This window comes from Colobus angolensis, unplaced genomic scaffold (assembly GCF_000951035.1).
Source record: "Colobus angolensis palliatus isolate OR3802 unplaced genomic scaffold, Cang.pa_1.0 Scaffold44, whole genome shotgun sequence".
NCBI lineage: Eukaryota > Metazoa > Chordata > Mammalia > Primates > Cercopithecidae > Colobus > Colobus angolensis.
Window position 1 is genome coordinate 5,693,053 of NW_012117821.1, and position 23,116 is coordinate 5,716,168.

At 37.7% G+C, this 23,116-nt stretch overlaps 1 protein-coding gene across 1 annotated transcript in view; it reads left to right on the plus strand.

Moving 5' to 3' along the window:
* CFAP43 (cilia and flagella associated protein 43) overlaps nucleotides 1–23,116 on the plus strand; it is a 108,673-nt gene extending 85,557 nt beyond the window's left edge. Inside the window, exons 29-38 of the mRNA XM_011957330.1 lie at nucleotides 4,733–4,840; nucleotides 6,372–6,458; nucleotides 7,159–7,247; nucleotides 9,086–9,299; nucleotides 10,333–10,445; nucleotides 11,739–11,898; nucleotides 19,223–19,387; nucleotides 20,809–20,889; nucleotides 21,522–21,675; nucleotides 22,700–23,116. Of these exons, the coding sequence (XP_011812720.1) occupies nucleotides 4,733–4,840; nucleotides 6,372–6,458; nucleotides 7,159–7,247; nucleotides 9,086–9,299; nucleotides 10,333–10,445; nucleotides 11,739–11,898; nucleotides 19,223–19,387; nucleotides 20,809–20,889; nucleotides 21,522–21,675; nucleotides 22,700–22,866 (1,338 nt within the window). The 3' untranslated portion in view covers nucleotides 22,867–23,116. The remainder of the gene's footprint in view (nucleotides 1–4,732; nucleotides 4,841–6,371; nucleotides 6,459–7,158; nucleotides 7,248–9,085; nucleotides 9,300–10,332; nucleotides 10,446–11,738; nucleotides 11,899–19,222; nucleotides 19,388–20,808; nucleotides 20,890–21,521; nucleotides 21,676–22,699) is intronic.

Consider the following 23,116-nt stretch of genomic DNA (forward strand, 5'->3'; position numbering starts at 1 on the left):
CGCGTTCCATCAGCGGCCCGACCCGCGCGCAGGCATGGAGGCGCAGCCACTGGTGCCTGCCTTTCCCGCCGCTCGGAGCTCTCACCAGGGCAAGGACGCGCTAGGGACCCTACCGCCGCCCCGACGGCCAGGACAGCCAGCCGTGTTCCCCTGGCCACGTCTCAGCCCGGCCTCTGCCGCTGCCACCTGAGTGACAGCCTCTCTCGGACATCGCCCATTGATTATGTGACTTTTAAGGAGCTTGCAGGGCCCTTCCATAGTTCTTAGATGAAGGTCAACATCCTTACCAAGTACAAAGATCTTGTATGCTCTGGGCCTGGATCCCTCTCCAGTCTCATCTTGTGCACCTTCCCCTTTACCTGCCATCCTCCCTCCTCATGCCTCTGCCAACTCTGCCAGTAATACTGTCTGCCAACACTTCTTTGCTTCCTGAACTACTTTCATCCTTCGGATCCCAGCTCAAAAACCAGTTCCTCAGACTAGGTAATATCTTCCTATTATATACTGTAATTTTTCCTTTCTACCATTCATTGCTACTGAATTGTAATTTATGTGAGATTATTTTTAATGTTTTCGGGACTAGATGCTCCATGAGGGTAGAGCATCTTGTCCATCCCTGTATCTCCACCAAATAGCAAAGGGCTTTGTTCAAAGTGTATGTGGAATGAAAAAATAATCCTCATGTCCCAAAAGATCAGGTGAAAAAAAAAATCTGTCTTAATTATCTCCAGCAGTAGGAATAAAAGTGAAGTACACAGTAACTAAAAGCAAGAAGATCAAAGAGTGATGCTCTTAAATTCTGAGGAAAAAATTATTTCTAGCTTTGGATTTATACCAAGCCAAACTATCCATTGAGTTTAAGAAGAGAATCATGATTTACTTAAATGTAAATGTAAACCCCCAAACTGTAAAAATCCTGGGAGACAAACTAGGCAATATCATTCTGGACATAGGAACTGGCAAAGATTTCATGATGAAGATACCAAAAGCAATCACAACAAAAGCAAAAATTGACAAATGGAATCTAATTAGAGTTTCTACACAGCAAAAGAAACTATCCACAGAGTAAACAGACAACCTACAGAATGGGAGAAAATATTTGCAAACCATGCATCTGACAGACGTCCAGCATCTACAAGGAACTTAGCTTTACAAGAAAAAACAAACAACCCCATTAAAAAGCGGGCAAAGGACATTAACAGACACTTTTCGAAAGAAGGCATACATGTGGCCAACAAGCATACGAAAAAAAGCTCAACATCAGTGATCATTAGATAAATGAAAATCAAAACCACAATGAAATACCAGATACCATCTCACACTAGTCAGAATGGCTACTACGAAAAAGTAAAAAAATTACAGATACTGATGAGGTTGTGGAGAAAAGGGAATGCTTATACACTGTTGATGGGAATGTAAATTAGCTCAACCATTGTGGAAAGCAGTATGGCAATTCCTTAAAGAGCTAAAAACAGAACTACCATTCAACCCAGCAATCCCATTACTGGGTATATACCCAAAGGAATATAAATTGTTGTATTATAAAGACACATGCACCCATATGTTCACTGCAGTACTGTTCACAATAGCAAAGACATGGAATCAACCTAAGTGCCCATCAATGATAGACTGGATTGAGAAAATGTGGTACATTATACGCCATGGAATACTATGCAGCCATCAAAAAGAATGAGATCATGTCCTTTGCAGGAACATGGATACAGATGGAGGCCATAATCCTTATTAAACCAACACAGGAACAGAAAACCAAATGCCATATGCTCTCACTTGTAAGTGGGAGCTAAATGATGAGAACACATGGGCACATAGAGGGGAACAACAGACACTGGGGTGTCTGGTTTCTTGAGGGTGGAGGTTGGGAGGAGGGAGAAGATCAGAAAAAATAACTATTGGGTACTAGGCTTAGTACCTGGTAACAAAATAATCTGTACAACAAACCCCCACGACATGAGTTTACTTAGATAACAAACATGCATATGTACCCCTGAACCTAAAATAAAAGTTAAAAAAAAGAATAATGATATTTTGAGAAATGCCGGGTCTCCCAAATTTGCATGCACTCATTTAATGAGAGGTTTTGAGAGATGTCTGACCAAAGCAGGGGACTTAATGAGAAAGGATGGTGCAACACTGGAGAGATGGGAAGGGAATCTTCAGGAGGATGACTATATCCCCAGGATCCCAACAGGAATAGTACACTGAAAGGGTTACATTTAAATTCCCTCAGTGAGGGGACTTTTTTACAGAGGTATGAGCAGGGTTAAGGGAAAAAGCAAGGAGTGGCAAACGTGTTGTAATTAGTGGGAGGCCAGTACCATCTCTAGAGCTAAAGAGGCAAGGGAAGAGAGCTGTTCCCAGAACCCAGCAAGACCTGTAGCCTTGGGAAAGGGGCTGCTCTCGGGAGTTGTGGCCACAGATAGAAGAATGTAATCACTGGCCTGGCAGGGAGTGGATGTATGGATATACTGGGAGTGAGGGGGAAGATTGGGAATGAATGCTCCAGCCTAACAGCAGCATTAGTCATAGCCAAAAGGTGGAAACAATCTAAATATCCAACAGCTGAGAGCAAATGAGTAAAATATGGTATATCCATACAAGGGAGTATTATCCCACAATAAAAAGGAATATGCTGATACATGGTACAACATGGACGAACCTTGAAAACATGCTAAGTCAAAGAAGCCAGACAACTGTATGATTCCATTTATGTGGAATCATATAGTTTCTAGAACAGGCAAACTTATAAAGACAGAAATTAGAAAGTTGTTGCTTTTGTGGGGAGGTGGAGGCCTCTAGGAGGTGACAGAGGGGCAGATGGGAAATGGCTGCTAAAGGATTTTCAGGGAATGATGAAATGTTCTAAAATTGATTATAGTGATTGTTACACAACTCTGCAAATATACTAAAATACACTGAATTGTACACTGTAAATGGTGAATTGTATGGTATGTGAATTACATCTCAACAAAGTTGTTATTTTTTTAAAGGTATGCTGAGATCCTCTTGTCATGTAAGATAATGAGGAAACTATCAGACTACTCATTAGTATCAAAATAATTCAGGAGCTAACTTAAAACATTTCACTTAAATGAGACAATTTAAGATTCAAAGATGATAATAGTTGCAATTAATTAAACCCATCATATTTGTTTAAATTTATGAATTTGTGATATTTTAAAAAGAGAAGTGCCAATCAGTCACTTTCAGAGGATGACAGCAAATTCATTATCTAAAAACTGATAAAGGGAAAGCATCAAGTATTTAGTCTGCGTTTCCTATATGAACTGAAGTGTACCACTGGGAAACCAAATAGTAGATGATGAGAAGCATCTCTTTATAAAAGTATTTCCATTAATAAATGAAAAGGGAAACTAAAACCAGATTTTCACCTTTTGCATCTCTCAACGGATTAATGGACCCAGGCATTGACTATCTGCAGCTGCTGACATCACAGAAAGACAGACAATCAGATGATACATGTCTCCTGATCAAAGAACACAATACCACCTATAGTCTTGTTAAAAGGATCAAGTTTAGATTTGATCAGGCCTCTAGACCCAGCTGCCATTTTTCAAGAAATAAAAAGAATGAAGCCTCGATAAACTACACCATGAATATACAGGCATTAAAACCAGACTATGCAATGCTACAGAGACTGCTGATAACTACAAATAAATTGTGAGGAAAAGAAATGAAAGGGAACATGAAGATTGTAAGAGATTTATTTTAGTTTTAACCTTTATTTTAAGTTCAGGGGTACATGTGTAGGTTTGTTATAGAGGTAAACTCAAGTCATAGGAGTTTGTTGTACAAATTATTTCATCATCCAGGTAGTAAGAGATTTAAAAGACATGAAAAAAAATTATGAATAAGTTATACTGTAGTGGCTAGGTTTCTGTCTTAGTCTGTTTTGTGTTGCTATAAATAATACCTGAGGCTGCATAATTTTTAAAGAAAAGAGATTTATCTGACTCATAATTCTGCTGGCTAGAAGGTTCAAGATTGAGCATCTGATGTGGGCCTCAGGCAGCTTCCATTTATGACAGGTGAAGGGGAACTGGCGTGTGCAGAAATCACATGGCCAGAGAGAAAGCAAGAGAGGGTGCAGGGGGGTGCCAGACTCTCTTTAACAATCAGCACTCAGGGGAACTAACAGAGTAAAAACTCACTCACCCCTGAGGGAGGGAATTGATCTATTCATGAGGGACCCATCCCCATGACCCAAACACCTCCCATTAGGCCCCACCTACAGCAGCAGGGATCACGTTTCAACATGCAGTTTGGATGGGGCAAATATCCAAACTACAGCATTATACACCCCTGGGTAATAAAACTACAAAGAAACACAATGTATGATAAAAGTCAAAACAGTGTTGAGATTTTGATGAAGACTCCTGGAAGAAGCAATTGCAGTCGTAAAGTTCTGTTTCTTGCGATAAGTGGTGCTAACAAGGGTGTTTGCCTTATATTATAATAATCCATTAAATTATATGTTCATGTTATGTATTTTTGTATATGTGATTTACCCTACAATGAAATTATGAAAAAGGTAAAATAACTAAAGTTATTTCAATAAGCTGTATTCCCTTTTTCTTTAAAATATTTCTCTTACCTATATGTCATAAACTTGCTTGATTAGTGCCAAGTCTATAGAAAATATTGTCTCAGGTAGAAGTATTTCCGCCAACCTTTTTCTTAAATATTTCTACAGGAGGAATTGAAAATAAGTAACCTTGCATTTTCTTTACTGTTGGATGAAGAATTAAGCTCCAGAGAAAAATTCCTGAACAACTACCTTACACGGAAACAGCACGAGAAAGTAAGAATATGTCTGAAATCTGAATACAAGCATTTTCTGATAGACATGCCCCTCATTTAGCAAGAGCTCACGTGTCTAGACCCTTCCTTCCTTCCACCATTCCTATGTAACCATGTGCATCCCTTGACTCCCTGTCTGGAACTTTGCTCCAGGGCCAGGTGAAAGTAACCATTCCAATCTGTTAATAAAGTTATTTGATTCTGCATCTGCAATCATGTAGCCAAAAGAACTGTGTAGCTTTCATATGACATGGTTTATAAAATGAGGCCATATAGCTTCATGGTTGAAAGCACTGGCTGTGGGACCTTGGACAAGGCATATAACCTTTTAAGCTGCTTACAAGCTCTTATTTAGGGAATGTTTTTCTCTCTGGACCATTTGACATGCTAAGATTTACTAAGATGTAAGCAATGGGCTTGCGTATGGAATGAAAAACTGTTGTATTATGAAAAACTGTAAATATGAGCATGGATAGATACGGCTCAAAGAGACAATACCAAATGTTTATCACATAATAAGTTTCAACAAATGTCAGCTTTTATTAGTAGTATTAGTAAAGAGCATTTATGAATGTGTGACTTATAAATGACATGAACTCAACTGTTTTCTAAGAGCCTATTAAACAGTATATGCAAAGCACATTCTAAATACAACTTTACATATAGCAAACCTGTAGCATACTGGATTTCTTTCACAGGTGAGGATACCATCTCAGAGAATGTGGGTAACATGCCTAAGTCAGCCACTGGTGTGTAAGAGAGCAGTAGCTGGAACTGTGGGCATAAATGAAGACCATCCAAATGCAAATGAGCAGACACTGTTTATTCAGAGCTTGGCACAGCAAGGGACTTGTCCACTGTCAGTTGCTTTTGGCAGACTCAAAGGCAGGAAAGCTTTATAGTGCAAAGAAGGGAGGGCTTCAGGTGTAACATGATTGGAAGTTGTTGGCATGAGGAAGCTAGAGGCAAACCATTAGAAGCGGGACAACTCATTTGACTGGTTTAGGGAACGTATTTGTCTTTCTCTGGATGGTCCTAGGTTGGAAATGGGGACAAAATTATAGAAGCTGGTGGTTATGATCAAGCCCTGAAAGTCTGAGGCCAATCCTTATGAAGGCTGTGGTTATTTTGTTTCCCAGCTGATGATTGTGGAGGTTGTGCGTCAGAGTTCTGTTGTTGCATATGGCCTGGCCCTTGTTTGCATGTATATCCAGTCTCTCAGAACCCACGTCCATGTGATTTCGAAGCCTGTGCACTTTCATCCTCCACGCTGACCTACCAAGACTGCAGTGTGCTCCACAGACACTCACACACTCATACACAGAGTTGGCTGTACTTAGAAACAGGTGATTGGGTGTTCTTTCAAAGTCCCCAATTGGTTTATTTTCTTCTATAAATCTTATCTATAATGAATACTTCACAGACATATTTCTCTTGTACTGGGAAATTCCTTGCTCTTTTTAGTATCCCCAAGATTTTTGTTTATGCTGCAAAGTCTCCAGTTACAATCAACTATTCTGATGCTGTTATAGAGCCAGACTTCAGAAGCTGTTCGGAAATCGAGAGAAGACCTGGATATGTACAAGGAGCACTATGACAACTTACTGGCAGAAGACAAAGTGAGAGTCATTGTCTTACCCACTCGACAGTGCAGTAGAGTTGTTGCTGCCTGGATTGGAGGAAGGTTAAAGGGGATGTAATATAATTTTCTCACAGATTTTTGTCCCACTTAATTCTCAGCTATGGGTGAACTTCATTCTATGTCATCGTATATTTTTGAAAATCCATGTGTAAAATGAATTTTTATAAGCTTCTCTGGTTTAAGCTTTCTCTTATACAAAATACAGGGCAATCATCTAGCCTTTAAGGCTTTTCAAACTTTAGGTTGCAGACCCCATTATTTGGCCATGAAATCAATTTAGTAGGTTATGACCAGCAGTTTTATAATGGAAAAGAATAGGATAGACTAGCATAAAGAAGACAGATGGAACAGAATGGAATAGAAAAGAAAAAAAATAGAATAACATGCATGTTTTTTGGGTAAATATCTTTTGGGACACTTCTTTGGGAAACTTCTGGATGATTTCTAAGACCTGTTATATGAAATAATATTTTTAATACACTTAGATGCTTCTTATCAAAACAAATCTTTGAGAAATCTTCGCACAGAGAATGGTTAATGTCTAACAACTTTATAAATCAAGGTTTCATGGATTTTTAAAACCAAAGTGCTACCACCTGTATTTTGAAGAGTATTGTCAGCAAATAAAAGGTTTCCAGACCGAGTTGCAATCCTTAGAATGACATGTTTGTCCTTAGGTTATGGATCGCAGCTTTAAAAAGGAATTTTCTGAAATTCCCGGTCATCAAGTGGATATACTGTACAAACTTTTTAAACGCCGACCAAGGTTTGTTTCTTCTTCACTATTGTGTTTCTGAGAAAAAAAGTTTGCAAATAAAGAGGAGTGTTACTAGATTTCAGCTTTTTTCTCCCAATTAAATGGAATTATTCAGTATAATATCTTTTAGATGGGGATGTTTAAGGGTTTTGATCATAATTCAGTATTTTTTGAGATTAAGTCTATATCTTAAGGTAGAGAATAATGCTTTATTTTCATCATGTAAAAATGGTTAAGGATCTGTGTAAGCATAGTGCTATTGTAGGTTCTGCTGTATACATTAAGGAAGTTCCTCTTACATCATAGTTGGCACACAGATTTAAAAACAGTTTTTTTCTAAAGTGCGTTCAAACAAACACAAGTTCCCTAATGTATAAATCGGAACTACTTGTAATAGGCTTCCAGGACTAAGTAAGTTTGGGGAAGATACTGAGTTAAAAAAAAAGGAAGTTAAGCAGCTTTTCTTTTACTGCAGAATTTATTGTTGGCCTTTGGATCTCCAAGTATAAGGAACAGAGTAAGCAGTGTTTTCCAAACTTACTTGACCACAGATTGCTTTTCCTCAGAGTATCTCATGTGCTTGTGCTCAAAGTTTGAAACATGCCAGGATAAATGGTTGAAAATAGCTATTTGAAAAGAGTTCTAAGAAAGTATCACTGACTTCCACCATTATAAATGCAGGTTTTCATAGTTTTCAATCAAATGTAATCTAGAAATCATGGAGTTTGTCAACAAAGATGTAGTCGGCTAATATGTGTTTGAGATACAAACTCAGGTTACAGGCAACCTAGGGAATTTAACCGAGAACATGCCTATTGTTTTGGTTTTCTTTTTTTTTTTTGAGATGGAGTCTCTGTCTGTCGCCCAGGCTGGAGGGCAGTGGCATGATCTCGGCTCACTGCAACCTCCACCTCCTGGGTTCAAGCGTTTCTCCTGCCTCAGCCTGCTGAGTAGCTGGGACTACAGGCACGCGCCCCCATGCCCAGCTAGTTTTTGTATTTTTAGTAGAGACGGGGTTTCACCATGTTGACCAGGATGATCTCGATCTCCCGACCTCGTGATCCACCCATCTTGGCCTCCCAAAGTGTTGGGATTATAGGTGTGAGCCACCTCGCCCGGCAGTTTTCCTATTTTTAAAAGAGTGAGCGATAATTAGCCCAATTATATACCTTCTCCTTGTGGAAAAAGAAGTGAGACCTCCTGCAGCAGTGGGAAAGCACAAGCTTTCATGTCAAACAGAATCGACTTTAAATCCTAACTCCATCACCTGTCAGACCGATAGCCTTGGGCCATGAGCTTCTCTCCGAGGCTGACTTTCCTCATCTACAGAATGGGGATGATAATATAGTTTGAACCTCAGTGTATTGTAAAGCATCTTGATAGTGAGTGCCTTGCCCAAATCTTTGTACTCTTCTTCCCTTTCCAGCTGAAGCACAGGGAAATGAAACTAATCTATTAATGTAGATAGAAACAGAGTTGGCCAGGTGGTGGCTCACCACTGTATTCCCAACACTTTGGGAGGCTGAGGTGAAACGATGGGTTGATTTATTTGCCTGCTTACAGTATACAGAAAGGAAATATCTCCTAGCACAGGTACGGCTGTCTGTCAGTGCTGACAATAGTTGGAGACATCTGTAGTCTAGCCAAGGTCACGTCTGAGAACCTGGAGAGTATGGAAGCAGGGCAAAGTGGATCCCTTTATCTGTGGAATAACCCACCTACCAGCCCTCATATGCCAAAGGGAAGAGTCATACAATGTGTTATGCCTGTGCTAAGGGCCTAATTGTTTCACATTGATGTTTTTGTGAGAATGTGAAATGTTGATGGGCTTTTCTTGGTAATACCAGGATTTCCAAACAGAAAACGCACTCAGAAATAACCAGTGCTGTCCCTTTCGGAGAACTACCAGGATCTGGCAAGTTGAGTAAGGATGCCTTTGCCCAGCTAATGAAAGCCATGGATGAGTTGGACAATATTAGTAACATGCCAGAAGGCTTGAACCCTTTGGTCTGGAATCATTTCTGCATGACAAGACGAGCAAAAGTGGAAAATGAACAGAAAGTATGTACTATTTTAATTTAATTTTTAGTGTACTAATATCAAATACACAGTTTACATTGGTCAGTGTAACCAGAAAAGCTAATTATTTAGGTTTCCCTGCTAGGGTAGTATTTGGTCATAGTAATAAGATAATGAAATACTATATTAACCCTGGTGCTGTTGAAGGCTAAGTGTAGGCCTGTTGCTTTTAGATTCGCGCCATTCAAAATAGTGTCCATTAACCACAAGGTTACTATGCACTTGAAATAAATATTGCCAGTCCTAATTGAGATGTGCTGTAAGATGTGCTATAACATACACAGATTTAGAAGGCTTAATATGAACAAAAAGAAATATGTCTCATTAATATTTTTATATTGATTGTAGGTTGAAGTGATAATATTCTGGACACAATGAATTAAAATATATTAGTAAAATTAAGTTCATCTCTTTGATTTCACTTTTTATAATGTGGCTACTACAAGAATTTAAAATTCCATATGTGACTTACATTTATGGCTCACATTATATTTTTCTTGGACAGCACTGCTGTAGGTTATCTCATTTTGCATATATTAGAATTATATTTGGCTCAGCAGAGCCAACTTGATAGTTTTGCTAGAATGTAGCAATGAGTAAAAATTTACGAGTGTGTTTATTTGGGAAGAGAATCCTTCCTTTTGCTGCTTCTTGACCACTCCCCCAAATTCCCTAAATTTAGTGCCCACATGCATCAGGCTGGCATATTTTTGTTAAAGTACCTATGTTTCTATAGTTTCATTTAAAGTGATGAGAACAAATTTTAAAAATAAGATATAAAAGAATTTATAGTTGCTTGCATACTTGATTTTCACAAAGAAGCAAATTTGATACTTTTCAAATTGTTCAAATTGTTACATGCCATGTAAGTTTTAGACATTTAAATTTAAATGTTTATTACTTTCTTTGAAAGATAGACCTGTTAAAGTTTTTAAGTTTAAAAAGTTAAAAGATGTATGTTGTCTAAAATTGAAGCTCCGTACGTTCTGACATGTTTCTGGCTCGGTTTCTTTAGGTAAAGCAGAAAGCAGCTGACTTACTGGAAATGGCAACTTTCCTCCGGAAGAGAGTTGAGGAGGAAGAGAAGGTGCAACAGGAGATTGAGAGAGTGTTCCATGAACTCATCCTGTAATTTGAAGTTTTCTTTCATGTTCACCTATTCAAAGTCTAATTAGGGCTAAGTCAGGTTGTGTTATCACTGGGGAGAAGGCCTACTGACTGCTTTACAGCTATCTCCCTTCCAGCACTGTGCTTTAAAATTTCCATTTAAAAAAGCTTGCTTTGTTACATAAGACCTTGATTCAGGATGGAACTTTCCCACATGTTTTGTTGCTCTTCTTACAAATAAGCAAGTTTCAGAAAAAATCTTAGTATTGTTTTAAGTCGGCCCCTTCCACATAAAAATACAAAGAACCTGTTTCTTCCAGTCAGTACTTTGGGGCTCGAGGCATATAAGCTAACCGTGTGGAAAATTAAGCAGACATCTAAGAACTTTCCATGTAGACACACAGCCAACTGATATATTTTTCTCTAGGGGAACTTGTTGTTGACTAAGTGATTAAGATATTTAAGTCCTTGCTTCATTTTTTGGCTATATTTATAGCCTCATTGATAAATACTTCTCTGATGTTCCCAAATTCATTGTTACACATCATTTTTAGATCTAGGCTATAGTGAGGAATATGAATTACCCAGAAATAGATTTGTTAAGTAACTTACATATTAAATATTCTTAATATAGTATCAGAAATCAATAAATAAGTTCAGAATTTTAATAGAGTTGTTATTTGTTTATTTATTTATTTATTTATTTATTTATTTATTTTGAAATGGAGCCTCACTCTGTCACACAAGCTGGAATGCAGTGGCACGATCTTGGCTCACTGCAAGCTCCACCTCCCAGGTTCAAGAGATTCTCATGCCTCAGCCTCCCAAGTAGCTGGGATTACAGGCGCCTGTCACCACCCCTGACTAATTTTTGTATTTTTAGTAGAGATGGGGTTTCACCATTTTGGCCAGGCTAGTCTCGAACTCCTGACCTCAGATGATCCACCCACCTTGGCATCCCAAAATGCTGGGATTGCAGGCATGAGCCACTGCACCCGGCCAGATTTGTTACTTAAAAGTGTCTCTATTTTCTTCATTTTTACTTTACTTTTATTACAGTCAAAATTATACAATCTTTTCTTAATCCTAAAGTAAAAATCTATAAATGTATTTCTGTCCATACCATTCTTTGAGCAACCCAGGTGTAATTCTGCATCAATAGGAAGAGGTTTCAGAGAGACCTCTAGGAAAGCTCATCATCAGGAAAATATTCTCCACACTAATCTCCAGCATGTTTGATTTTTATATTCTCAGATAATAGGTGAAATTTGAAATAGATTACAACTACTTGCTTTGAAGTGCTTTTCAATTTAGATTACAGGAAGAGAAAGTGAGATTCCAGTTGAATTTGACAATCCAAATTCTTCTTAAACAAGGACAAGTAGAACTAGAAAATTTCCAGCTAGTGCTGGAGTATTCTGATGCAATTCTCATCAACAGGAACATAATTGAAGACTTGAATTCTGTGATTCGGGTAATTATACTTTTTATTTTTATTTTTATTCAAGGTCTTGCTTTGTTACTCAGGCTAGAGTCTTGTGACACAATCATGGCTCACTGCAGCCTTAAGGCTGGGCTCAAGACATCCTCCCACCTTCACCTCCAGAGTAGCTGGGAGTACAGGTTCACACCACTACACCTGGCTAATTGTTTTAAAATTAATTTTTTGTAAAAACAGAGTCTTAATATGTTGCCCAGGCTGTTCTCAAACTCCTAAGCTCAAGTGATCCTCCTGCTCTGGCCTCCCAAAGTGCTGGAATTACAGGTGTGAGCCACTGCACCTGGCCAATTATACTTTTTTAAAGACAAAACGTATTGCCTGCTGTATCAAATATTTTACATTATTCTCCCATTTTCATAAGTAATTTTAATTCAGTTAAGTCAGGGGTTTCCTCACTGTGGTTGCACATTAGAATCATTTGAAGAACTTTATAAATGTGCCCGGACCCCATCCCCAGGATGAGTATTTTTTAAAAGCTCCCTCCATAATCTTAAGGTTCAAGAAGGATCACAGAGCTAAATGTCCATTCTAGTATGCCATCATTTTGTTAGGCCCAGCCTACTCAGGCAAAGATAATCTTAGATAAGCTTGGTTAGTTGATTTCAGACCTTACTTCTTTTCTAATATTAACATTTAATGTTATTTCCCTATAAGCTTTAGGTATAATTGAGTCCTAAAAAAAAAAATTCCCTATAAGCTTTATTTTATCTGTATTCTACAAATTTTAGTATTTTGTGTTTTAATTTTCTTTTCATTTAAATATTTTCTAATTTCTGTTGTGACTCCCTGTTTGATTCATGGGTTATTTAAAAGTGTGTTATTTAATTTCTAAATATTTGGGGATTTTGTGCTATTTGGGAATTAGATGATAACACTACTGTACATTTTATTTTTACAAATACTGTAAACACAAAACATATTGCTATTAGTTTTGCTTTAGACAATTATCTTTTAGAATAATAAAAATGTGAAAAGAGGTATTTTCTATTTACCTTAATTTTCACTATTTCAAAAGATCTTTATTTCATTGTTTAGATCCAGATTTCCATCTTGTATCATTTACCTTCTGCTTAAAGAACTTCCTTAAACTTAATTGAAGTACAAGCCTGCTAGTAATGAATTATCTTGGTTTTTCTTTATCTGAAGAAGTCTTTAATCACCTTCATTGTTGGAAGATATTTTGCTAGATTCACTGGATTGCCAGGTTCATTCATTTGTTCTTTCTCTTTTCATTTTAAAGATGTTCATTTTCTTCTGAACATCTATATAGTTTCTGATAAGGTTTCTGCTATATTTTTTATCTTTGTTCCTCTGAATTTAATGTGTCTGGCGTTGAGATTTTTTATCTTTGGTTTCAACAGTTTGAACACAATGGGTCTAGGTGGGGGGTGGGCGGTGTGCACATGTGTGCGTGAGATTTTTGAGGTTCTCTGAGCTTCCTCAATCTGTGATTTGATATTTGTCATTATCTTTGGAAAATTCTTATTGATTATCTCTGAATATTTCTTCTGCCCTATTTGCTCTCTCTTTTTCTACTGGGATTCCAATTACACACTTGTCAGATTGTCTGATATTGTTCCACATCTCTTAGATATTCCATACTCATTTTTTTCACTCTTTGCTCTCTTTATGTTTCAGTTTGGGTAATTTCTGTTGCCCTATATTCAAGTTCATTCATTCTTTCTTATGCTGTGTCTAGTCTAATAAATGAGTCCATCAAAGGCAAAATATCTGTTATCATATTATTGTAGATAGATAGATAGATAGACTTACATTTAGTATTTGTTTAACTCTTATAGTTCCCATACCTCTGCTGAAATTCCCCATTTGTTCATGCATGTTGTCTATCCTTTCCAAAAATTTTGTTTTAGAAAAGTTGTAAAGATAGTACACAGAATTCTCATATACCCCTTATCCAGTTTCTTATATTTTTATTGTTTTCCATCAGTATGGTACATTTGTCACAACTATTGAAGTAATATTGATACATTATTATTAACTAAAGCACAAAGTTTATTCACTCTTCCTTAGTTTTTACTTAAGGTCATTTTTCTGTTCCAGGATCTCATCAGGATACATTTTATTTGGTTGCCATGTCTTTCCTTCTTTTTTTTCTTTTCTTTTTAGACTGAGTTTTGCTCTTGTTGACCAGGCTGGGGTGCAGTGACACAATCTCAGCTCACCGCAACGTCCGCCTCCCAGGTTCAAGTGATTCTCCTGCCTCAGCTTCCTGAGTAGCTGGGATTACAGGCATGCACCACCACGCCCAGCTAATTTTGTATTTTTAGTAGAGGCGGGGTTTCTCCATATTGGTCAGGCTGGTCTTGAACTCCCAACCTCAGGTGATCCACCTGCCTCGGCCTCTCAAAGTGTTGGGATTACAGGCATGAGCCACCACGCCCAGCCAATTGTCATTTCTTTCTAGATAGTGACAGTTTCTCAGTTTTGTCTTGTTTTTGATGACCTTGAGAGTTTATTGTAGAGTAATAGTCAGTTATTTTGTAGAATGTGCCTCAACTGTGGTTTCTCTGATGTATTTATCACTATTCGCCTGGAGTATGGAGAAAGAGACCGCAGAGGTAAAATACCCTCTCAGCACATGATTTCAAGGATACATGCTATCAACATGTCATCACTGTTTATTGAATCTTGACCACCTGAATTGAGGTAGTGTTTGTCAGGCTTCGTTACTATAAAGTTACTTTTTCTCCACTGTTCCATGCTGTACTCTTTATAAGGAAATTAGTCATAATTATTTTACATTTCCCATATGATAGTTCTAACACCCGTCATCTCTGATCTAGGTGTGTTGATTGCTTTGTAACTTGGTTTTTTAGATATATTTTTATTGTGGTATAATACACATCACATAAAATGTACTGTTGTAACCATTTAAAGTGTGCAAGTCAGTGGCAATTAGTACATCACAAAGCTGTGCAGCTAGTACTTCTATCTAGTTCCAGAACGTTTTTGTTTTGTTTTGTTTTTTGTTTTTTGAGACAGGGTCTGGCTCTGTCATCTGGGCTGGAGTGCCGGAGCATGATCTCAGCTCATTGCAACCTCCGCCTCCCAGACTGAAGCCATTCTCCCACCTCAGTAGCTGGAATTACAGGCATGTACCACCCCACCTGGTTAATTTTTATATTTTTTTGGTAGAGATGGGGTTTCACCATATTGCCAGGCTGGTCTCAAACTCCTGGGCTCAAGCAATCCTCCCACCTTAGCCTCCCAAAGTGCTGGAATTACAGGAGTGAGGCACCCCACCCGGCCTCAGAATATTTATTATCATCCTAAAAAGAAACCCCACACCCACGAAGCAATTATTCCCCATTCACCTCTTCCCTCAGCCCCTGGACACCACTAATCTGCATTGTCTCTATGGATTTACCTATTCTTAGTATTTTGTATGAATGGAATCATACAATATGTGGCCTTTGTTTCCTGGTTTCTTTCACTTATCATGTTTTTAAGATTTAACCATGTTGTAGCATATATCAGTCTTCATTCTTCTTTTATGACCAAATCATATTTCATTTTATGGATATACATTTTGTTTATCCATTCATCAGCTGGTGAATATTGGGCTGTTTCCACCTTTTGGCTATTGTGGTGCTTATAACTGTTCATGCACAAGTTTTTCAAAACCTGTTTTCAGTTCTCTGGGGATATATACCTAGAAGTGGAATTGCTGGATCGTATGGTCATTGCATGTTTAACTGATTGAGGCACTGCAAACTGTTTTCCACAGTAGCTGCACCATTTCATATTTCCACCAGCAAAGCATGTGGGTTTCACTTTCTCTGCATCCCTATCAAAACTTGTTATTTTCTCTCTTTTTTTGTTCCTTGCTTGCTTGCTTTTTAATTACAGCCATCTTAGTGGGTTTATTCTTGATGTAAATTTCTCTAATGACTAGTGACATTGAGCATCTTTTCATATGCTTGTTGACCACTTGTATATCTTTGAACAAATGTCTACTGAAGTCTTTTGCCCATTTTTAAATTGGGTTTTGTTGTTGAGTTATAAGAGTTTTTTATATGTTCTGGATATTAAACCCTTATATAATTTGCAAACATTTTATCCCCTTCTATGGATTGTCTCATGTTTTTGGTGTTAAATCTAAGAATCAGGCCGTGTGCAGTGGCTCATGCCTGTAATCCTAGCACTTTGGGAGGCTGAGGCAGGTGGATCACCTGAGGTCAGGAGTTCAAGACCAGCCTGGCCAAGATGTGAAACCCTATCTCTACTAAAAATACAAAAATTAGCCAGGCATGGTGGCAGACACCTGTAATCCCAGCTACTCAGGAGACTTAGGCAGGATAATCGCTTGAACCCAGGAGGCAGAGGTTGCAGTGAGGCGAGATGGCACCACTGCACTCCAGCCTGGGTGACAGAGTAAGACTCTGTCTCAAAAAATAAAAGAAAATAAATAAATATCTAAGAATCAAATCTGAAGGCATGAAGATTTATCCCTGTTTTCTTTTCTTTTCTTTTCTTTCCTTTTCTTTTCTGTTCTGTTCTGTTTTTTTCTTTTCTTTTTTGAGACAGTCTTGCTCTATCTCCCAGGCTGGAGTGCAGTGTCAAAATCTTGGCTGACTGCAACCTCCACGTCCCAGGTTCAAGCAATTCTCCTGTCTCAGCCTCCCGAGTAGCTAGGATTTATAGGCGCCCACCACCACTCCCAGCTAATTTTTGTATTTTTATTAGAGACAGGGTTTCATTTGTTGGCCAGGCTGGTCTCAAACGCCTGACCTCAGGTGATCTGCCTGCCTCAGCCTCCCAAAGTGCTGGGATTACAGGCATCAGCCACTGTGCCTGGCCTCAGTCCCCATTTTCTTCTTTGAAGTAGGGAACTGTTAGCCATCCAACTTTTTGTGTTCAATATTGTTTTGGCTATTCATGATCCTTTGCAGCTTCATATGAATTTGAGGATCAGAGTTTTCCATTTGAAAAAAAAAAATAAGCCATTGAAATTTTGGCAGTGATTGCATTAAATCTATAGATTCCTTTGAGGAGTACTGTCTTAAGTCTTTTGATCCAAGAACATGGGATGACTTTCCATTTATTTAATCTTTATATTCTTACAGCAATATTTTGTAGGTTTCTTTGTACACATACTTTTTAGATTAACTTTTTTCTTTTTGATATTATTGTAAATGGAATTGATTTATTCTTTTCCACATTTTTCAGTGGTGATGTATAAAAATACAATTGATTTTTGCATGTTGATCTTATACTCTGCAACTTTGCCGAATTTATTTATTATCTCTAGCAGGGTTTTTGGATTCTATATGACTTTCTGTCTATATTTAGATTCATTAATCTGTGAATAGAAATTGTTTTACATCTTTTCAGTTTGGGTGCCTTTTAGTTCTTCTTCTTGCCTAATTGCCATGACTAGAATTTTTATTACAGTGTTGAATCAAAGTGACAAAAAGTGGGACATCCTTGTCTTGTTCCTGATCTTAGTTGGAAAGCTTTCAGTCTTTTATCATTGAGTATGAAGTTATGATGGGTTTTCTGCAAATTCCCATTACCATGTTGAGGAAGTTCCCTTTTATTCCAAGTCTGTTGCATATATTTTGTTTTTATCATTAAATGGTGCTGGATTTTGTCAATTATTTTTCCTACATCAATTGACATGATCATGTGGGTTTTTAACTTTGTTCTATTAATGAGGTATATTGTTTGATTATGCGGACTACTCTTGCAATCCTAGGATAAATGACAGTTGATCATAGTTATAATCCTTTCAATGTGCTGCTGGAATCAGTTTGTTAGTATTTTATTTAACGTTTTAGTTTTTGTGTATGTGTTCATAAGGGATATTGGTCTATTATTTTCTTGTGATGTCTTTCTCTGGCTTTGGTATCAAGGTACTACTGGCCTCATATAATGTATTAGAAAGTGTTCCCTCCTCTCCTATTTTTTGGAAGTGTTTGAGTAGTATTGGTGTAATTTTTCTTTAAATGTTTGATAGAATTCATCAGTCTTCTGGTCCTGGGCTTTTCTTTTTTGGGAAGTTTTTGATAACTGATTCAATTATTTACTTGTTTTAGGTCTGTTAAAATTTTCTGTTACTTATTGAATCAGTTTTTATAGTTTGTGTGTTTCTAGGAATTTTCCATTTCATCTATGTTATCTAATTTGTTGGTGTAGAATTTTCATAGTATTCTCTTATAATCCTTTTGATTTCTGTAATATTGGTAGTAATATTCTTGATTTCATTTCTTATTTTAGCAATTTGAGCCTTTTTTTTTTCTTAGTCAGTCTAGCTAAAGGTTTGTCAATTTTGCTGATTTCTTAAAAGAACCAACTTTTGGTTTCATCATTGACTATTGTTTTTCTATTTTCTTTCTTCCTTATTTTTAGACAGGAAGTGCCACTGCACTTCCTCTGTCACCCAGGCTGGGGTGCAGTGGCATGAACACGGCTCACTGCAGCCTTGACCTTCTGGGCTCAAGTGATCCTCCTGTCTCAGCCTCCTGAGTAGCTGGGACCACTGACGTGCACCACTATTCCAGGCTAATTTTTTGATTTTCCATAGAGTTGAGGTCTCGCTCTGTTGCCTAGGCTGGTCTCAAACTCATGAGCTCAAGCATTCCTCCTGCCTCAATCTCCCAAGGTAGTGGGATTACAGGCATAAGACACCTCACCCAGCATCAGGTGGGAGGACAATGAGTAGGAATACAAATGCATACAGGTTGGTAGATTCGGTGACGGCAAAAAAATGTTCCTGCCTAATTGTTGACATATAAAGTAAATAGGCTCTGCTATTTAAATGTATCTTATAATCCCTTCTGTTTAATGAGTATCATGCTTTATAGTGATCAGATTTTGCCTAAGAAGCCATTTTTTAATGTCTGTTTTTGTGTGTGTGTGTGTGTGTGTGCCGGAGTCTCGCTCTGTCGCCCAGGCTGTAGTGCAGTCTCTGCTCACTGCAAGCTCCGCCTCCCGGGTGCACGCCATTCTCCTGCCTCAGCCTCCCAAGTAGCTGGGACTACAGGCGCCCGCCACCATGCCCAGCTAATTTTTTTTGCGTTTTTAGTAGAGATGGGGTTTCACAGTGTTCGCCAGGATGGTCTCGATCTCCTGACCTCGTGATCCTCCCGCCTCGGCCTCCCAAAGTGCTGGGATTACAGGCTTGAGCCACCGCGCCCGGCCAATGTCTGTTTCTTAAAAAGATGGAATTATCTCTGTGATCCAAGTGTTTTCTAAAAATAGCATTCAGCCTCAAATATTCTATGTTCTATATGCAGAATCATATTATATGGATATCTAATGTACTTTTTTAAAGGCTCAAGGACAAAAGAAAATTGCTAGCATGATGGAAAGTAAAGATGTACACAAAAGAATACTTCAGATTGAGTGGGAACATAAGAAAATGGAGATGGAAAGGGAAGATCTAAATCAGAAGGCTTGGGATATTCAGATGCTATTTTTTTCAAGAGATCGCCAAAAGGTAAATTCTCCCTAGCCCCCTACATAGTTTTAATTTTGTTCATTAATGTATTTATTCATTTAACCAGTATTTAATAAGAAGCCTCTGTGATATCAAGCATATTCTAAGCCAGGAGTGTTTCAAAATATATCTGTGAGTTATTTTTCTTCCAATAGTTTACATTTGCAGCCTCCAGTTCCTCACGACCCATTTAGTAGAATCATTCTACTCAGAGCTCACTAAGGATTTCCTGTCAAACCCAGTGGTCCTTCAATTCTCTGTAGCATTTAACCATCTTAATTTCCCATCCCTTTGACTTTCATCACCCCAAATTAATGTTTCTTCCAACATGTCATACCACTCTGCCTCTTTTGCTGGATTATCTTTTGCCTCTAACACTTCAATGTAGCCATTCTTCAAGATTTTGCCCTTAGCTATGTTTGTGTTTCTTTCCATACCTCTCCCTGAGTGATGTCCTCTGTTTTTCTAACTTCAATGATCACTTCTACAAACTAATGCAAGTTCTGTGGATTCCAAGCCATGCCCCATTTCTATAGTTTTCACCTCCCAGCAGCTCTTCTTAGTTTGCCTTTTTCGTACATCTCAAATCTACTTTTCAAGGTCTAGTTTAAATACCACCTTCTCCTTCATAAAACCTGTCTTGATTTCCCAAGCCTGGAGAAATTCCATCTCATTACAAACCACCTTTGAATTAGCATGACACTCTACATGTCTTCTGGCAACCAATCATACCTATGTGATCATCTTCCCATGAAGACTAGGACATATTATTTATCTTTGTATCTCCCTCAGTGTCTTTAACTAGGACTTTGTTATGTGGGACTCAAGTGGAACACTTAAATGTTTGGTGAGTTGAATAAATGAATGAATGAATGAGAAAATAAAGTAGGCATTTGTAATTTGTGCTTTGATGTAATAATTAGTGTACATGAATATATTGATGGCTAAATACAAGGAAATATTATGGCGCAAAAGTCTAATCAATCTTTTTTTTTTTTTTTTGAGATGGAGTTTTGCTCATTTTGCCCAGGCGGAGTGCAATGATGTGATCTCTGCTCATTGCAACCTCCACCTCCTGAGTTCAAGCAATTCTCCTGCCTCACCCTCCTGAGCAGCTGGGATTACAGGCATGTGCCACCACACTGGCTAATTTTTTGTATTTTTTAGCAGAGACGAGGTTTTACCATGTTAGTCAGGCTGGTCTTGAACTCCTGACCTCAGGTGATCCACCTGTCTCAGCCTCCCAAAGTGCTGAGATTACAAGCATATGCCATCACACTCAGCCAAGCCAAATCAATCTTAACTTACATAGATATTTGTTATGAAAAACAGTAACTTTCAAAACTAAAACAATCTTTATAAAGTTATCTATTGTTGAGAGAAAAATATGCTTACCTGTTTATTTTTTTTTTATCTCAAAGTACCTAAATGAACCAAACTATGAGGCTCTGATTAGTATTCAGATTGGAATAATGGAACAAACCATTGCTGTTTTAGATAAGGTAAGTCTCAAAGACATTGGTTATTATATCCTAACAGTTGTAAATCATTTGAGCAAAGTAATAGTGTTTCAAATCGTGAATTTACCTAGACCCTAATAAAATCTTGGTTATTTACTAGTATTCATGAGGTAATTAGAAGTTGCTAAGTAGTGTCTTTGCAACCGTAACCAATGAAATAAAATTAAGCACTTCCTTTAATATTAGAATTAACCCCTGGGGACATATCTGAGTATAAGTGGATTTTCTACTTCACATTAGGTTAGGATTTATGTAATAGGAGTGTTGGTAGTCTTTCCTTGGCATTGGAAAGGTTTTATTTAATCATGACTGAATAAAAATGGTCAGTTTTTATTATGTAGTATACATTAGAAACAAAGCAATCTCAAGCTTTTAAAATATTCTCTCAGTTTAAGAATATACAAAATTTTTTTTCTAAAATTTGTTATTAACATACCATTTTACCTTTCAACAAATAACTCGAGTGCCTACTATGCCAGGCACTACAGATATGGTGGTAAGATGTTATCTTAATGATGATAATGTATTTAAAATATAAGAATAATGTCTTTATAGGATAAATCACATTTTTCAAAATTAATTTTGTTGGGGTATCATGGGAACAAAAATTTCAGACCCACAAAAAGAATGTGGAAAACTGCAAGAAACTACTCAAAAAACTTGGAAAGTTCAGCAATCAAAAAGATATAGCAAATTACACCCTAAGCTGCAATCTACGAGAAGAGTTGGTAGCTGTCTCAGAGAGAAAAGACATCTGTAATGCAATGGGTAAGCATGTTTTTTTTTTCTTTAACCAACTGTAGGTTTCTTTAAAAGTAATCAGTAATTCTAAAATGTATACAATAGTTAAAAAGCTACCAGCATTTCTTTAAAAATAGATCGTTTAAAAATAATTTCAACTTTTATTTTAGATTCAGGGAGTACATGTACAAGTTTGTTACTTGGGTATGTTGTGTGATGCTGAGGTTTGGGGTATGGAATGATTCTGTCACACAGGTATTGAGCATAGTACCCAATACTTTTTCAGCCCTTCCTCCCTCCCTGCCTCCTCCCTCTAGTAGTCCCCAGTGTTTTTATTTTTTCCTTTTTTTTTTTGAGACAGGGTGTCCCTCTGTTGCCCAAGCTGGAGTGCAGTGGCATGATCTCAGCTCAATGCAACCTCCACCTCCCGGGCTCAAGTGATCCTCCCACCTCAGCCCCCTCAAATGCCTGGGACCACAGGCAGGAACCACCACACCCAGCTAATTTTTGTATTTTTTGCAGAGAGTAGGTTTTGCCATGTTGGCCAGGCTGGCCTTGAACTCCTGAGCTCAAGTGATCTGCCCACCTCAGCTAACCAAAGTGTGGGGATTACAGGCATGAGCCAGCATACCTGGCCTCCAAGTGTTTCCTGTTGCCATCTTTATGTCCATGAGTACCCACTGTTTAGCTCCTATTTATAAGTGAGAACATGTGGTATTTGGTTTTCTGTTCCTGTGTTAATTTGCTTAGGATAATGGCCTCCAGCTACATCTATGTTGCTGCAAAGGACGTTATTTCATTCTTTTTTTTCATGGCCATGTAGTGTCCCATGGCATATATCTACCACATTTGCTTTCTCCAGTCCACTGTTAGTGGGGCACCTAGGGTGACTCCATGCCTTTGCTATTGTGATAGTGCTGCATTAAACATACAAGTGCATATGCCTTTTTGCTACCAGCCTTTCTTCCACATGTTTGATTCTGAGTGCTGCTCCTGTATTTGAAAGTATTGATAAATAATCTAATTCCTTTCTTCTTCATTTTTGGGATAGGGTCTAAACTGACTTGTGAAAAGATTGTCAAAGAACGGTATGAAAACATGATGCAACAGCAGAAGTTAACACATATTTCAAAACAACAAGCTGAACAGATTTCAATACTACAGACTGAAGTTGAAAGATTAAGGATGAAAACGTTTCCTGCTCTTGTTCAAATATAAAAACGCTGGCAGGAAAACACAAGGCCAAATCAATCATTTAAAAAATCATTTCATTTGGGTAAAATGATTTCCTTTTCTTTCTTACTGGGAAATTGAATTAGCATGTTCTCTTAGTTGCATGTTTCAGATAAAAAATTGTTTAATTTTAGCCTAAATTGTATACAGATTTTGTCCTGCATGAATAAATGTGTAAAATACCATGAACTGCTGTTTTTATTCAAGAGTAAACAACACTTGAAGTCAGAAAGTA